Here is an 18,681-nt window from a genome sequence, read left to right on the forward strand (position 1 = left end):
AAGGTGGTCAAGAAGGCATCCGGTATGCTGGCCTTCATCAGATGAGGCATTGAATATAAAAATTGGCACGTCATGTTGCAGCTATCCTGGATCTTAGTTAGGCCTCATTTGGAATATTGTGTACAATTATGGTCGCCAAAGAAGGATGCTTTGGACAGGGTACAGAAGCGGTTTACTTGGATGTTGCCTGGTATGGAGGGCATTAGCTATGAGGAGAGGTTGGATAATCCCGGTCTGTTCTCACTGATAGAGGTCTACAAGATAATGGGTGGCATGGACAGAGTGGGTAGTCAGATGCTCTTTCCTAGGTAGGAGAGTCAAGTACTAGGTTTAAAGTGCGTGGGAAAAAGTTTAGAACAGATGTGCGAGACAAGTCTTTTTACACAGAGTGTGGTAAATATATGGAACGCGCTGCCTGGGGAGTTGGTGGGAACAGGTACAATAGTGGCATTTAAGGGACATTCCGACAAATATATGAATAGCGTGGGAATGAAATGATATGGACTCCATAAGTGCAGACGGTTTTAGTTTAGGCAGGTACCATGGTCGGCGCAGGCTTAGAGGGCTGAGGGGCCTGTTCCTGCGCTGTATTGTTCTTTGTTATATCACTAAGCTGTAAATCTATCTTCACTGCTGCATGCAGGCCCCAATTCATATTTAATTATCTCCCACAGCTGCCATTTTCCCAATTTAATCATCTACTCTAAACTCTGCTTTATCCACTACTTTAGAGTACAAAACTGTTAATAACCTTCAATGTATTGATCTGCAGGCTTCATGAAATCTTTAATGTATCATGGCCTGGGAAGAGTGAAACCTTTGTCGAAGTCAATAACTCCTACAAGAGCCCAACAGCACAGTCCTGTCAAGTACTAGTTCTTATTACTGAATTTTGTTCATTACTGTGTTCAGAATTACAATTGCCAGAAATATTTTAGTTAAAATTAGAACCATTCTTTGTTATATTTCATCGATGCTGAGGGGTTTGTAGGTGACCCCTTCTGATTAATATCTTGAGACTACCTTGTCACGATCTCTGGGTATTGGGTTATACTGAAAGGTGATAAATATGCTTCCTCTCGCTCTCCTAATTAATTTAAACGTCTGATGATCAGCGTTGGCTAGGCTGTGAATCTATACGGACCAACACTGCATTGTGTTGGTCCCATGAAATACCACAGTTGTGATCTTATATTAAAGAGAAAGCAATTGAATGAATGTCATCTAATTGTTCAATAATAATTACTCAAAATGAAATGAATATAAATTCACAGCTGCCCAAACTAGCCTATTACTCCCTTTACAATGAGTAATGTGTCAATAAGATCTATACACATAAATTTGTTGTCATCCAATTTACTTCTAAAGGAAGGAGTGTTTTAATGGAAACTCAATGTAAAGTGCTTATCAGCTGTGATTGTCAGAAATGTTTTTGTCTTGAATTTTACATCTATATTTTGCTGTATTCATTTATGTCTTTATTTAGAATTTTGTGCAGACTCGATGGGCCAAATAGCCTCCTTCTGCACTGTAACAATTCTGTGCTTCTGTGATCTTCAGTCCATTGCTTTTGAATGCTTCATGGCTACATTCCTAAACCTATGTCACATACTTCTTTTCTTTTGAATCAAAGGTCAGGTTTACCTTTAGAGTAACTATATTTGTTTAGCACACTGGGCTAAATCACTGGCTTGGAAAGCAGACCAAGCAGGCTAGCAGCACGGTTCGATTCCCGTACCAGCCTCCCCGGACAGGCGCTGGAATGTGGCAACTAGGGGCCTTTCACAGTAACTTCATTGAAGTCTACTCGTGACAATAAGCGATTTTCATTTTTCATTTTCATATTTGCCTTTGTTTCAGATGAGTTTCATTGCTATGCCATCATTTCAAAATTCTCATCTCCTTCATTTCATATCCCTCCATGGCCTCATCCCTCCCTATTTCTAGAATCTCCTCCAAGTGTAAGAAATCTTTTCACTCCTCCGATTGCAGCATCTTGCGCATTCATGATTTCTTTTAAAAATCTTTTTATTCTCCTCCTTTTTCACATCTTCTCCCAAATTTGCACCCACCAACAATAAGCAGTAACGAACATAATGTCAATCCCCATATCAACAACAACAATCCCACCGACCCCAAAACAACTGCCCGCATGTTAACATAAACAAATAACAAAAAGGAATCAGGATTCACCCATAGTTACCATTAGCACATACTGTCCCCCTCCCCCAACTCTCCCAACCCCCCCTCAACTAATGTTCGATGTTATCCAGTTCTTGAAAGTGCATAATGAATAACGCCCATAAATTGTAGAATCCCTCTATCCTAGAATTCCAACAGATCCCCCCGCCACGCCAGGGCACAGGGTGGAGAGGTTGCTCTCCATCCTAACAGGATCCACCTTCGGGCAATCAACGAGGCGAAGGCTACAACATCTGCCTCCATACCCGTTTCTAACCCCGGCTGGTCCGACACCCCGAAAATGGCCTCCCAAAGGCCCGGGTTCAGTTTCACGTGCACCACTTTAGAGTTTACCCTAAAAATCGCCTTCCAGTAATCCTCCACCTTTGAACAAGACCAAAAAATATGGACGTGATTTGCCGGGCCCCCCGCAACGTTCACACACATATTCTACCCCCTCAAAAAGCTGACTCATCCTCGCCCTTGTGAGGTGTGCTCTATATTCCACCTTCAGCTGTATCAGCCCCAGCCTCACACACAAGGTGAAGGCGTTCACTCTCTGGAGCACCTCATACCAGAACAGCTCCCCCAGACCCTCTCCCAACTCTTCCTTCCACTTCGCTTTGATCCCTTCCAGTAGTGCCTACTCTTCTTCCAAAATAGCTCCGTAAACCACCGACACTACCCCCTTCTCCAGGCCCCTGTCGTCAGCAAAGTTGACGCCGGCTCCACCGGGAAGCTCTGTATCTCCTTCCTGGCAAAATCACGAACCTGCATGTATCTAAACACTTCTCCCTGCTCCAGCCCATACTTCTCTCACAGCTCCTTCAGTCCTGCAAACAGACCCTGAAGAAACAAATCTTTTAGTGCTTTAATCCCCTTCTCCTCCCATTTCCGAAAATTTCCGTCCCACTCCCCTGGCTCAAATCTGTGGTTCCTCCCAAATCGGCTGTTGTTAGCGCCTTCAATCCCGACCCCTGCACAAACTCTCCTCCATTCTGACCCACTGGGAGTCAAACCCTCTGACCCAGCTCCGCACCTTCTCCACATTCGCCGCCCAGTAGTAATACATCAGGTTCGGAAGATCCAAACCCCCTGCCTGCCTTCATCTCTGTAGTAGCACCTTTCTAACTCTGGCCACCTTCCCTCCCCATGTGGATGAAGTAATCATCCCTTCAATCTCTCTGAAAAAAGCCTTTGGCAGGAAAATCGGCAGGCATTGGAAAATAAACAGAAATCGCGGCACCATGTTCATTTTAACCGCCTGTCCCCGAACCACCAGTGACAGAGGGAGACCATCCCACCTTGCCAGATCACTTTCCCCACCAAACTAGAAATGATGTACCTATGGAAACCCCCCCCTCCCCCCTCCACTCCCGAGCAACTTGCACCCCAAGGTATCTAAAGTGAGTCCCTGCCCAACGGAATGGCAGACGCCCCCACCCCTGCCCCCATTCCCGGCCGAGCCACCATAAAATACTCACTCTTGTCTAGATTTAGTTTGTATCCCGAGAAAGGCCCAAATACCCGAAGCAGCTCCAATATTCCTCCTATTGGCATATTCGGTTCCGACACGTATAACAAGTCATCGGCATATAAGGACACCCTATACTCTATCTCCCGCCCGCCCCCCACACTATCCCTTTCTATACCCCCGACCTTCTTAATGCGATGGCCAATGGCTCAATCACAAGTGCAAACAACAGGGGAGACGTAGAATATCGCTGTCTAGTCCCACGGTCGAGAGAAAAGTATCCCGAGCTGATGTTATTTGTGTGGACACGCACCTTCTGCTCCTCATATAGTATCTTTACCCAGTCCGCAAATCTTGGTCCAGTCCCACACCGTTCCAGAACTGCCATCAAGTACCCCCATTCTACCCGATCAAACACTTTCTCAGCGTCCAATGCCACAACCACCTGTTGCCTTCCCATTTGCCGGTGCCATAACCATGTTTAATACCCTTCTAAAGTTTGAAAAGAGCTGCCTCCCTCTCACGAACCCCGTCTGATCTTCACCTATCACCTTCGGGAGGCACTCCTCCAGCCTACCTGCCAGTACCTTCGCATCCACGTTTAAAAGTGATATGGGCCTATACGACCCACACTCTGTCCGATCCTTTTCTTTTTTAAGCAACAGGGAAATCGATGCCCAAAGTTTGTGGTAACGCCCCCTTCCCTATCGCCGCCTCAAACATCCCCACCATCAGGGGTGCCAGCTTAGCCTTGAATTTTTATACTATTGCACTGGAAACCCATCCGGCCCTGCCACCTTCTCCGACTGCATATTCCCAATCGCATCTTTTATCTCCTGCTCCACTATTGCTCCTTCTAATGTAGCCCTGTCCCCCTGCCCTAACCTTGGGTACTCCAGCCCATCTAGAAATTCCTGCATCTCCCGGTCTACCCCAGGTATCTCTGACCTGTCCAACCTTTCATAGAATTCCTCAAAGTCTTTGGGCGGAATTCTCCCCCCCCATGCGGGTGGGAGAATCGCCGGGGCGCCGAGCGAGTCCCGCCACACTGCCCCGGCACCCGCACGCAATTCTCCCACCCCCCCAAACCGTGGCGGTGAGATTCACGGCTGGCCGCTGGGAGAATTGCCGCTCGCCGTTTGTAACGGGCGAGCGGCTATTCTCCGGCCCGGATGGGCCGAGCAACCTGTCCAACACGACAGGTTCCCGCCGGCACCGTCCACACCTGGTCGCTGCCGGCAGGAACAGCGTGGGAACGCTGGGGGGGGCGGCCTGTGGGAGGGGGATCCTGCACCGGGGGGGGGGGGGGGCTCAAAAGGGGTCTGGCCCGCGATCGGTGCCCACCGATTGGCGGGCCGGCCTCTCTGAAGGAGGACCTCCTTTCCTCCGCCGCCCCGCAAGATCCATCCGACATCTTCTTGCGGGGCGGCCACGGGAAGGTAGGCATTCGCGCCTGCATGCGCGGGTGATGTCATTTACGCAGTGCCGCTTTTACGCGGTGCCAAGGCCTGGTGCTCGTAAATGACGTGGCGCCGCTCCTAGCCCCCCGGGGGTGGGAGAATAGGGGGCAGGGAGCAGCCTCCGACGCCGGAGTGAAACACTCTGGTTTTCTCTCCGGCGTCGGGACTTAGTCTCCCGATGGGAGAATTGCGCCCCTTGTTAATCAGATCCAGAGCTACCACCAACTTCCCTGGCCTGTCCCTCACCTGAACAATTTTCCTTGCTGCTACCTCCCTTCAAAACTGACCCACTAACATACTGATCCTGCATTCTCCCCATGCTCGTAAACTGCATCCGTTGCTCGCCTCAGTTGGCGCACCGCCTTCCTGGTAGATAGTCGCTCAAAGCTTGCCTGTAGTTCCTTCCTCTTTTCCAACTTCGCTGGGTCACCATCTTCTGCATAACTCTTATCTATCTCCAGCAACTGAAAGTGAACCCACGGAAGGCGATGGGCCCGGACGGGATCCCCGGTCGTGCACTCAGAGCCTGCGCGGACCAGCTGGCAGAGGTTTTCACAGACCTCTTTAACCTATCCCTACTCCACTCCAAGGTCCCCACCTGCTTCAAGAAGACCACCATCATACCGGTACCAAAGAAGAACCAGGCAACGTGCCTCAATGACTACTGCCAGGTGGCCCTGACGTCAGTTGTAATGAAGTGCTTCGAGAGGCTGATCATGAAGCGCATCACCTCCATACTCCCGGAACGCCTTGACCCACTTCAATTCACATACCGTCGCAACCGGTCCACATCAGACGCCATTTCCCTGGCCCTACACTCATCCCTAGAGCATCTCGAAAACAAGGACTCCTACATCAGACTCCTATTTATTGACTACAGCTCCGCCTTCAACACCATAATCCCAGCCAAGCTCATATCAAAGCTCCAAAACCTAGGACTTGGCTCTCCACTCTGCAACTGGATCCTTGACTTTCTGACCAACAGACCACAGTCAGTAAGAATGAACACCAACACCTCCTCCACAATAGTCCTCAATACCGGTGCCCCACAAGGCTGTGTACTTAGCCCCCTACTCTACTCCCTGTACACACACGACTGCATGGCAAAACTGGGTTCAAACTCCATCTACAAGTTTGCTGACGATACGACCATAGTGGGCCGGATCTCGAATAACGACGAGTCCGAATACAGGAGGGAGATAGAGAACCTAGTGGAGTGGTGCAGCGACAACAATCTCTCCCTTAATGCCAGCAAAACTAAAGAGCTGGTCATCGACTTCAGGAAGCAAAGTACTGTGCACACCCCTGTCAGCATCAACGGAGCCGAAGTAGAGATGGTGAGCAGTTTCAAATTCCTAGGGGTGCACATCACCAAAAATCTATCCTGGTCCACTCATGTCGACGCTATCACCAAGAAAGCACAACAGTGCCTTTACTTCCTCAGGAAACTAAGGAAATTTGGCATGTCCACATTAACCCTTACCAACTTTTACAGATGCACTATAGAGAGCATCCTATCGGGCTGCATCACAGCCTGGTATGGCAACTGCTCGGCCCAGGACCGCAAGGAACTTCAGAGAGTCGTGAATACCGCCCAGTCCATCACACGAACCTGCCTCCCATCCATTGATTCCATCTACACCTCCCGCTGCCGGGGGAAAGCAGGCAGCATAATCAAGGATCCCTCCCACCCGGCTTACTCACTTTTCCAACTTCTTCCATCGGGCAGGAGATTCAGAAGTCTGAGAACACGGACGAACAGACTCAAAAACAGCTTCTTCCCCACTGTCACCAGACTCCTAAATGACCCTCTTATGGACTGACCTCATTAACACTACACCCGTGTCTGCTTCATCCGATGCCAATGCTTATGTAGTACATTGTATATATTGTGTTGCCCTATTATGTATTCTCATGTATTTTCTTGAATTCTGTTTAATTCCCTTTTCTTCCCATGTACTGAATGATCTGTTGAGCTGCTTGCAGAAAAATACTTTTCACTGTACCTCGGTACACGTGACAATAAACAAATCCAATCCAATCCAACTCATCTATTACCCTCTGCTGCTCTAACCTCTCCTCTTTTTCCACTGTGGCCTTAAACGAGATCACCTCACCCCTCACCACTGCTCTTAGAGCTTCCCAGGTAACTGCCTTCGACACCTCACACATACAGTTGAAACCTACATATTCCTCAATTACTTTTTCAATTTTATCACAGAACCCTTGGTCCCCCAACAGTCCCACATATAATTTCCACTCCACCCTCTGTACTACCCCCTTTTCTAGTACCATATCCACCCAATGCGGAGCACGATCTGATACTGCAATTGCCGAGTACTCCAACCCTTTAACCCCGGCAACAAAGCCTTCCCCACCACGAAAAAGTCGATCTGCAAATATACCTTATGGACTGCCGAGAAAAATGAGTACTCCCGCTCCCTCGGGTGCAGAAACCTCCAAGGGCCCACCCCTCCCATTTCCACTATTAGCCCAGCCAACGCCTTCATCCCCCCCCCCCCTCCCCCCGATGGGACCAGTGAGCGCGGCCGTGACCTGTCCAACCTTGGCTCCTGCACCGAGTTCCAGTCTCCCACACTTCCAGTTCATGTGTGTCCAAGTCGGGGATGGCCCCAAACACCTTCTTCATGAATCCCACATTGTCCCAATTGGGACCATATACACTTAGCAGTACTACTAACCTCCCCTCCAGCGCTCCTGTCACAAACACATATCTACCCCCCTGATCTGCAACCACATTCTCCATCTAGAACCATGCTCCTTTGCTGACCATTACCGCTCCCCCTCGAGCCCTTCCGTCAAATCCAGAATGAAACACCTGACTAACCCAGCCATTTTTAAGTCTCACCTGGTCCTTCCCCCTCAAGTGAGTCTCCTGCAGCATTGCTACATCAGCTTTCAAACTTTTAAGATGGGCAAGCACCCTTGACCACTTGGCTGAATCTCTTAACCCCCTCACGCTCCACATGCCTATCCTAACTGGGGGTTGCTCACATCCCCCTTCTTACCCACCGTCATCATATCACCGGGCCCTGCCACATGAGCCTGACCCACCCCTATCCATTATTAACATCGAACCCCTTCCCCCCTTCCCAGAATCCCCACCTGCACTTCCTCTCAACAAAACGTCTCCCAGTATCGATCCCTTCCCCCCTCCCCCCACCTGGCTCACCTTGTAAGCCCATCAAAACCTGCTAAACAGGCTCCAATGTCCGTAGCCCTCCTCTCAATTCACCTCCGTTCACTAGATGACTTTAGTCAGCTAGCGCGGGTGCCTCCCCCCACCCCACAAGGCATCGCATTCCTGATTTTAATAATTCCGCCTTAGGTGTCCAGTTGCTTTGACTCTAAGCTATGGAAGTTTCTTTATAACCTTTCTGTTTCCCTTGTCTTCCTTTAAAATATTCCTTGAAACTAATTGCTTGAGCAAGCTTTTTGAACCTTATGGACTGGGACCTCAGGTCAGGAGACTAAGTGCTCCTCTGGAGTCGATTCTCTTGCTATGATTGACAGGTCCTCACCATATCAAAAGCAGCTAAGTGCTTTCTGCTGTTAAAGAGAGAAAGTCAAAACACTTAACTGCTTTTGATGTGGTGTGGGCCTGTCAGCCATAGCAAGAGAGTGTATGCACATTTTGGTTAGATCAAAGCAGGGTACTAGGGATGCATTCAAGCATGAAGGGAAAGATCGATCAACAGCCGTCTCTAGAGTATTAAAACTGTCAATCACTGGCTAATGCAATGTATTGCTCTCTTAAATTGAATGGAAGATCTGCATTTCAAAGGCTGTCAAGGAATTTTGAACCCTTTGAGGTGCACTGGGCGTTCAAGCCTCTGAGACACTTGTAACAGCTGCTGCTTGGAACACATCTGTCTGAGGCAGCAAAATAACCACTCAGCAGAGGTAATGCAATGTGTCTACTCACTAGATGTTAAGTGAAAGTGCAGTGATATTCCATCTTACTGCTTAAATTGCTCTGGTGGGGGATCTGGGGAATTCTGATGGGGACGAGGGGGTATTATTTGGAGGCTGAGAGGGTTTCTGATAGGGAACAGTCTGGCGGAGGTAGGATTTCCATTGTGAAGCAGAGGGGGCCTTCTGATGGACTTTGTGGGGGCACAGTTCCATCACGCACTGATCCCCCTGACCCACCGCGGGATCCAACATGTCAGGGCCATGCTTGAAAATACCTGTGCCAATCCATGCACATGTGAATCTTGACTGAGAGACCTGGAGTATCATAGGGGCCTGGAGAATCAGACTTCCAGCCTGTAATCAGATGCAAATGGGTGAAAATAACCCACCAATGCAGGGCGTGAAGCTCACTGCCGCTGGCAGGTGCTGGAGTACTGGAAGGCACCAATCCCATCTTTCGGCTGACGCTCAATTGAGAAACATGCTACTGGCAGCGGGCAGTGGAGGATCCAGCCCGATATCGCCATCTGCGGCTCAGTGTCAAAAGTTTTTATTGGTAACACAATTGTTGAGCACCTTGAGATATCGTGCCATGGTTAAGGTTTTACATGAATGCAATTCGATGCTAACGAATTTTATAATAAAACTACCATTATACAAATCAACCATACAACAGAGTTAATGCAGTATGTCTACTCACATCTTCCATTAGTTCCTTTAGTAGCTGCAGATTCTTCTGTGTATCTCCAAGCTCCTTCCGGAAGGTCTGTGAGGCAGACTTTTCTTGTGTCAACCTTTCCTCCAAAGCCTTCAAAATTATCACAGCAGTTTGTTGAACATCAGATCAAAAAACAGCACTGCAACAACTAACCTCCTTGTCTCATGCATTTTGCACATTGCATGGTAGTAGACAAAAGTTTACATTTGGATAAGTAAACAAATCTTATGATATTAGAATGCTTCACTGAGATTCACTCAGAGATTAGAAAATTAAAATTTGTGAAAAGTTTGCCCAACTCATTCAGGCAATAATGGGCTGAGTTATATTGACCATGAATGTTCCAAGGTTATTCCCTAGTCTGTACTGAGTTATCGCATCCTGGCTGGGAAATGGAAAGAGTGCTCACTTATCAGGAACTTTATTTGTCGATGAAGCAAATTCACCTTTCTGTGCAAATACTGGATGCCCGATTCACAAGACTACCTGAAAATTACATCAAGTGGACCTTGGAGAGCCACAGAGTGGTTGCTTGTTTCCTAGTTATCGACCAGGCAGATTTCCCTCACTGAATCCACGCTGACTGCTGTTTATCAGCCTATTGTGTAAGGACCCTCCCTGTTGATTCTCTTAGTTCATATTTCTTTTATTTTGTCTTTATCTTTTTTGGTCTATGGATCGTTAATGGAGACATACCTTGAAGTCAAGCAGAGGAAGTAAGGAACTCAAAGTGTCAAAATAGAACACTGTGTTATAAAGTTTTGTATTTTGGACCGAAGACCCCAGACTTTATGGCACCTAAGCGAGGGGGTGGTTAAATAGCAGTTAACCAGTTGTATTTGTTGCCTATTTAATTATAGTTCCTGTAGGGTGACATGGTGGCGCAATGGTTAGCACTGCTGACTCACAACGCCGAGGATCCGGGTTTAGTCCTGGCCACTGTGTGGAGTTTGCACATTTTCTCCATGTCTGTGTGGGTCGCACCCCCACAAACCCAAAGATGTGCAGGGTGGGTAGATTGAGCATGCTAAAATTGCCCCTTAATGGGAAAAGAAGAATTGGGTACTTTAATTTATTTTTAAAAATAAATTTATAGTTAATAAAAAAGTAAATTGTTTATAAATTTATAAACCTGGTGACCGTAGGTATTGGGTATTTTAGAATAAAAGTTAATTTCAAGCGCGTTGCAACTCCGGTCAAGTGGGGGTGGAATTGACCATTCACAGGCCATGGGTGTCGCAACAATTGTTATACAGATATTCCCTCAATTACTCCTGCCATTGATTATATATTTTACATGGAATTTGTGTAAGATTATTGGGTTGGCACCTTCATGCTGAACAAAGAATTAAAAATCACTTGTTTTAGTGTCAGGTATAGAGAACTCTTTATCGGTGCACACTTTCCGACCACAGAAAGTAATTTACCTGTTTCTCCAGGTTACATTTTTCTATTTGCTGTTCTTGATCTTCAATGACCTGCAGACAAAAGTAAAACCAAACAAGAAACTATGCATCAGTGCACTGGCTCTGGCCCGACAACTGAGATTCACACTCACTTCATCATCATATTGTTTATGCTGCCACAAAGCCTGGCACTTTCACCAGTGGCAGCATGTTTCTCCTGTTTAACTTCCAAATTCTATTTCAAGCAAGTAGACATGTATAAACACAGGCCTGTAGGAGGTAAAGATACAGTAGCCAAACCTACATGCTGCTGATTTAGCACCAGCACATTTCAGCATCTGCTCTTCAGGCAATTTCTCAAATAATGGCAATGAGGGGAGGAAGGAGAACAGAGAAGAAATGTAAGAGAAACAGAGACAAAAGGATGGAGGGAAACAGAAGGAACATGAAAGATCTGACAAAGGAAGAGAGAAGGGGAAAACAGGACACCAGATTGGTACAGATATGCAGAAGGAGAAGATAGATAGGATAATTCACACAGAATTGGAGGTGAACGTAATATGAGAGTGGGAGAAATATGGAAGAGTGGGTGAAGAAGGGGGTGAAAGAGGCACACACATAGGACAAAGAAATACAAGGATCGGGGGTAAGGCAAGAAAGATGAAACAGAATGAAGAGAGGGAGAGACAGAGACAGAAACATTCAAAAGAAGGCGAGAGAGAAAGACCGAGACCAAAATTCTCCGTCCATTCACTGACTGCGGAATTCTTTGGTCCTTCCGCAGCACACTCCCATCCATGGGATTCCCAGCAGTATGGGGGGGATTCAATAGGAATTCCCATTGACAGCGTTGGGAACAGAGAATGCCCAGAGTGGGTGGGAGGCGGGAGAATCCTGCCCAGAATGGCGGGGAAAGAATGAGTCACAAAAATGGAAAAGACAATGGGAGGAACTTTAGACCACATTAAAAGAAAAGAGAAGATTCAAAAACAGGAAGCCCGGCCTCAGCCCGCCTCCAATGTGTCCACATTTTGTTTGAATGGGCTACAGGCAATGTACTCTCTAATTTTTGTAATGCTCGGCTGATTAGTTTAAATTTGCAGCCCTTTAAATTATTGCATGCAGCCCCATCCAAGAAACTCAGAGGTCAACTTGCGCATGGCCTGCATTGGAACCTTTTGGTTGCTGCACAGCTGTGCAGTCATGCAGCCTTCCAGCTGGAGAGCTGGAGGGCCTATAAAAACTTTGGGAACATGGGTTTGAATCCCGCCAGGGCAGATGGTGGAATCTGAATTCAATAAAAATCTGGAATTTAAAGTCTAATTATGAACATGAAGCTATTGTCAATTGTTGTAAAAACCCATCCGGTTCAGTAATGTCCTTTAGGGTAGGTAATCTGTCATCCTTACCTGCTCTGGCCTACCATGTGACTGCAGGCCCACAGCAACAAATGCTGGCCTGGCCAACATCCCGTGAACAAATAAAGCAAATAACAAAATCACCATGGACACAGGTACAGGTGAGTGGTGGCAGGAGGAGTTACACAGGATGGGTTAGGAAAGGATCTCAGCAGAAGGAACATGGGGTGGCTTCCAGCCATTTCCTGCTCTTCCTGTTGCCATCTCCTTCAGTCAGTTATTGAGTGCCTTTGAACAAGGGATCCCCAAACCTCAGAACCACCCCCTATATATGTCCCCCATGGGCTCTCCCTCCATCTTATCACTCCCTTATTATGGCCTGGTGCCTTCCTGCCTGAAATCGACATTCAGGGTTATTTGACTTTCAGAAAAGACAGGCAGGAAGGAAAAGGCGGAGGGGTCGAGCTCTGCTAATAAGAGAGGAAGTAAGTACTGTTCTGAGGGACGTTCTAGGCTGAGAGGATGTGGAGTCGATTTGGGTGAAAGTATAAAATACCAAAGGAAGGAAGAGAGTTGGAGGAGGATTGTGTAGGTACCCAGAAAATGGCTACACTGTAGGGAAGGGTTTAAATCAAGAAATAACAAATGCATGTAAAAAAGAGCACTACGAGAACTTCCGGTGGCGGCCATGGAGTAGGAGGTCGCACATTTGGTAGCTCCCGCTCATGACGGACCTTTTGGACCTTTTTCCCCAACTTTTTTCAAATTTGGGAGTGAATAGGGCAGTGAGGAGGAATCCCACACCAGTATATGGAGACGTTGACTAGAAGTGACTGTATAAGAAAGACAAATCGAGTAGAGAAGGCATGTGTAAAACCCACAGCACAGAAAAACATGGCGGAGGTGCAGGGTACTGGCTCAACGGCCCAGTGGTCAATAGAGCAGGTGGTGAAATTTATTCACGAGGGTTTTGCCAAGCAAAGGGAGGAAGGTCTAGACCCGATCAAGGCATCGATCGACTGGGTGGAGCAGGGACTGGAAGCTCAAGGTTGGGTGATCCAGAAAGTTGAGGAGAAGGTGGTCGAGCATAAGGAACACCTAACTGCGCTGGACTTACAGGTGGGACTGATGAGGGATCAGCAGAAAAGGCTGCAGGAGAAGGTGGAGAACCTGGAGTACAGGTCCCGTCAACAGAACTTGAGATCGTCGGCCTCCCCAAGGGCTATGCAAGGGCCTATGTGACGAATATGCACGAGAAATTAATGGGTGATGGGGCGTTTGCTCAACCCTTGGAAGTGGATAGAGCGCACAAAACGCTTTGAAAGAGCCGCTGAGGGCAATGGTGGTGCCAATTCCTGGATAAGGAACAGATTTTGCGGTGGGCCAAGCAGACACGGAGCTGCAGGTGGGAGAACAGCGAGCTGCGCATCTACCAGGTCCTGGGTGCGGATCTGGCCAAAAGAAGAGTGGGATTCAACTGAGTAAAATCGGCCTTTTCAAGAATAATGGAAAGTTTGGACTGCTATTTCCAGCTCGTTTATGTTCACTTTTGAAGATCAGGAACTCTATTTCGAGTCCCCGGACGAGGCGATGGACTTTATTAAAAGTGAAGGGCTGGCAGGTGACTGAGGACACTGAACTCTTGGGACTGGTAATGCTGTATCGATTTTGTTAAAGTAATTCTCGCTTTTGAACTGTATGTGAAATGTTTTTTTATTGATTCTTGGGCTGTTCCTCAGGTTTGTAACTTAACCTCGTGCTTGTGGGGAAAGGGTGGGTGGATCTTCTTTGTCTTTTCTTTGTGTTTGGTTGGAACTGTGTGTTTTGAAGATGTATGGCCGAGTGGGGGAGGGGGGCGGGCTAGCTTACGGAAGCGCAGTGCGGGGTGAGCAGATGATAAGTTTGCTAAAGGGGGTTAGAAAGTGTGTTGTTAATGGGAGGGGGGTGTGCAGGTCGGTAATTTCTCTGCTGAAAGTGGAGGGATTGTTGCTGAGAGACAAATGGGAGGTTGAGGAAGGAGGGTGCCGTAGGGCGGGCCTGCGGGGGTGCAGGGTCGCAAGCTGGAGGCTGGCTTAGGAGGGGTGGGGGCTAGATGCCACCCGGTCAGGCTGATCACGTGGAACGTTAGAGGGCTGAATGGGCCGGTTAAGAGGGCTCGCATGTTCACACATTTGAGGGAATTGAAGGCGGACGTGGCAATGCTACAGGAGACACACCTGAAGGTAACAGATTGGACCAGATTGAGGAAGGGATGGGTCGGGCAGGTATTTCACTCGGGGTTGAACTCTAAGACTAGAGAGGTTGTGATCCTGATTAATAAACGGGTGTCTTTTGAGGTAGGAAAAATAGTTGCGGATATGGAGGTGCAGATATATCATGGTCAGCGGGAAGTTGGAGGGAATGCCGGTGATGCTCGTGAATGTCTGCGCATCAAACTGGGATGATGCGGAGTTTATAAGACAGGTGTTAGGGAAGATACCAGACCTGGATTCACACAAGCTGATCATGGGGGGGGGGGAGACATTAATACGGTCATTGATCCAAGATTGAACCAGTCGAGCTCAAAGACAGGAAGGGTGCCAGCAATGACGAAGGAACTAAAGGAGTTCATGGAGCAGATGGGTGGGTTAGACCCATGGAGGTTTGGTCGGCCAAGAGCGAAGGAGTTTTCTTTCTTTTCGCATGTACACAAGGTATACTCCTGGATCGACTTTTTTGTCCTGAACAGGGCTCCATTGGCGGGGGTGGTTGAAACCGAGCATTCGGCGATTGCTTTGTCGGACCATGCCCCGCATTGGGTGGATTTACAGGTGTGGAAGGAGGGGGGGGCCAGTGACCACAATGGAAATTGGACGTAGGGCTGTTAGCGGACGAGGGGGTGTACAGGCACGTGAGGGAGTCCATCCAGAACTATCTGGAAATAAACAACACGGAGGAAGTCTCAGCAGCAAAGGTTTGGGATGCGCTGAAGGCAGTGGTTTGAGGGGAGCTAATATCGATACATGCCCACAGGAGGAAGATGGAAAGAGCAGAGATAGCTGGGTTGGTTGGGGAAATACTCCAGCTGTACAGGAGATATGCGGAGGCCCCGGAGGCAAGGTTATTGAAGGAGTGGCGGAAGCTACAGATGGAGTTTGGTCTGTTGTCTGTGGAGAAGGCGGTGGAGCAGCTGAAGAAGGCGAGTGGGGCGGTATATGAGTATGGAGAGAAGGCCAGCAGAATGCTTGCACACCAGTGAAGGACAAGGGAGGCGGCCAGGGAGATAGGTAGAGTGAAGGACAGAGCTGGGAACACCGTCTTGGACATAGCAGGCGTGAATGGGGTGTTTAAGGAGTTTTATAGCTGGCTATATGAGTCGCAACCCCCAGCTGGGTAGAGGTGATGAGGCAGTTCTGGTTGAGTAAAAGTTGCCAAAGTTGGAGAAAGGGTTGGTGGAGGGATTGGGAGCCCCGATCGGGATTGAAGAAATAGCAGAGGGGCTGAAGGCCATGCAGTCGGGTAAGGCCTCGGGAACCGACGGCTACCCAGTGGAAGTTCTCTGAGATGCTGGGCCCACTGCTGGTGAGGACATTTAATGAGGCAAGGGAGCGGGGGGTTCTTCCGCCGACAATGTCACAGGCCTCGATCTCACTGATCCTGAAGCGGGAGAAGGACCCTGAGCTATGCAGGTCACACAGGCCAATCTCCTTATTGAACGTTGATGCCAAACTGTTGGCTAAAATCTTGGCCTCAAAGATGGAAGATTGTGTCCTTCAGGTTATGGGAGAGGACCAGACAGGGTTTGTTAAAGGCAGACAGCTAACAGCCAACGTTAGAAGGCTCTTAAATGTGATCATGGTGCCCAGAGAGGAGGGAGGTAGATGTAGTGGTCGTGATGGACGCAGAAAAGGTCTTCGATCGGGTGGAATGAAACTATTTTCTAGGTGGAATTAGTTGACGTCAGACTATTTTAAATTGCACCAGGGGCTAGGCAGAGATGCCCCCTCTTCCCACTGGAGATGGTGCGAAGGGCTTCAAGGGACTGGAAGGGGTTGGTTTGAGGGGGGTAAAACACACCGACGACCTGCTCCTGTATATTTCTGACCCGTTAGAGGGGATGAGAGATATAATGAGGATTTTAGGGGAATTTGGCTGGTTTTCGGGGTACAAATTGAATATGGTGAAAAGCGAGATGTTTGCAATCCAGGCAAAGGGGCAGGAGAGGAGACTGGGAGAGCTGCCGTTCAAAGTGGTGAGAGGGAGCTTTTGTTATTTGGGAATCCAGGTGGCACAGGACTGGGGCTGTTACATGAACTAAATTTGACCCAACTAGTATAACAGATGAAGCAGGACTTTCGAAGATGGGACATGCTCCCGCTGTCACTGGCAGGGAGAGTACAGATCGTGAAAATGACGGTCCTCCTGAGGTTTCTGTTTGTTTTTCAGTGGCTCCCCACCTTTATCCCAAGGGCCTTTTTAAAACGAGTAAACAAGGTGATTTTGGGTTTTGTGTGGGCGGGTAAGAAAGTATTGCTGGCGCGTAGTCGAGGAGAGGGTGGGTTGGCACTGCCGAACTTTAGCAACTATTATTGAGTGGCAAATATAGCCATGAGTAGGAAGTGGGTAGTGGGATAGGGGGGTGGTCGGTGTGGGAGCAAGTAGAGGTGGCATAATGCAAGGACACAAGTTTGGGGGCATTGGTAACAGCACCTCTGCCGTTCTTGCCGGCCCGGTACTCCACAAGCCCAGTGGTAGTAGAGGAAGGATATGAGAGTGGAGAGAGGATCGGTCTGGGCCCCAATTTGCAGTAACCATCGGTTTGTACCGGGAAGGCTGGATGGGGGGTTTTGGAGATGGCAGAGAGCAGGGATTCAGAGGATGGGGGTGTAGCCATCTGAGATGGCCACCTACAAAGGACCATGGGAATTATGGCCAACCCAGGCCTTAATTCCCTTATCAATCTGCATAGCGCCGGTCGCCCTGAAGTTAAGTATAGGTTATTGTAGCTGATAGGTGTAGTTTAACTCATAGCAGGTAGTGTGTCTGTATGTCGGTAATCCTTGTGTGTGTAAATAAACCATCTTTTAAACTGACTAACTAGTTGTGTGGTCATTCGACCCGTATAAGGGAAAGACTTGTTGTTCACCGAGATAAATAGAAATACCAACAGTATTGGCGACGTTGTTGGGACACAACATCATATTATAAATAGAGCAACATTATTAAAAAGGGCAACAGGGGATCTATTTATAGATGCGAGCTACCCCTGTTTTAAGGATTTAGAGGAGAAATTTGAACTGCGAGCAGGAAGTGGATTCAAATATCTGCAGGTACGTGATTTTTTTGCTCAGGCAGATTTTGACCTCTCCACTCCTACCGCCACGTGGGATACAGGACAGGGTAGTTTCCAGCACGGGGTGGGAGAGGGGAAGGTTTCGGATATTTATAAAAAACTCATGGAGTTGGAGGAAACGCAGACAGAGGAGCTAAAGTGTAAGTGAGAGGGAGGATGAGCTGGGGGGGAGATAGAGGCAAGTCTTTGGGTGGATGCGTTAAGCAGAGTCAACACATCCTCATCATGTGCCAGGCTCAGCCTGATTCAGTCTAAGGTTGTACACCGGGCACACATGATGGTGGCGCGGATGAGCAAGCTTTTTGGGATAGAGGACAAGTGTGCGATATGTGCAGGAAGCCCAGTAAACCATGTCCATATGTTTTGGGCATGTCCAAAGCTTAGGGGATTTCGGCAAGGTTTTACAGATGTCACGTCCACGGTGTTAAAAATAAGGGTGGTGCCGAGTCCAGAGGTGGTGTTTTTCGGAGTGTCGGAAGATCCGGGAGTCCAGGGGGTGAGAGAGGTTGACGACTTGGCCTTTGCCTCCTTGGTAGCTCGGAGACAGATATTGTTAGCGTGGAGGGACTTGAATCCCCCGAATTCAGAGGTCTGGCTTCGTGACATGGCCTGGATTCTCAGACTTCAGAAAATAAATTTCACCCTCAGAGGGTCAATGCTCGGGTTCGTCCGGAGGTGGCAGTCGTTTGTCGACTTCTTCGGAGAAAACTGTCAGTAGAAGTGAGGGGGTGGGGGGGGGGGTGGAGTTAGGTTACCATTTAGAGGAGGAGGTGGGACTTATGAGGGAGTGAGGCGGTCTTTGCACTATGTTTATAT

General features: G+C 48.3%; 1 protein-coding gene across 5 annotated transcripts in view; it reads right to left on the reverse strand.

The window, feature by feature from the left end:
• cep85l (centrosomal protein 85, like) overlaps positions 1-18,681 on the reverse strand; it is a 355,373-nt gene that overhangs the window by 16,997 nt on the left and 319,695 nt on the right. For all 5 annotated transcript variants that reach the window (XM_038799676.1, XM_038799678.1, XM_038799675.1 and 2 more), the window contains 2 exons: positions 11,197-11,247; positions 9,752-9,859 (listed from right to left, as the gene is read on the reverse strand). In XM_038799676.1, coding sequence (XP_038655604.1) covers positions 9,752-9,859; positions 11,197-11,247 — 159 coding nt within the window. The remainder of the gene's footprint in view (positions 1-9,751; positions 9,860-11,196; positions 11,248-18,681) is intronic.

Source organism: Scyliorhinus canicula, chromosome 6 (assembly GCF_902713615.1).
Source record: "Scyliorhinus canicula chromosome 6, sScyCan1.1, whole genome shotgun sequence".
In the NCBI taxonomy this organism is placed as follows: domain Eukaryota; kingdom Metazoa; phylum Chordata; class Chondrichthyes; order Carcharhiniformes; family Scyliorhinidae; genus Scyliorhinus; species Scyliorhinus canicula.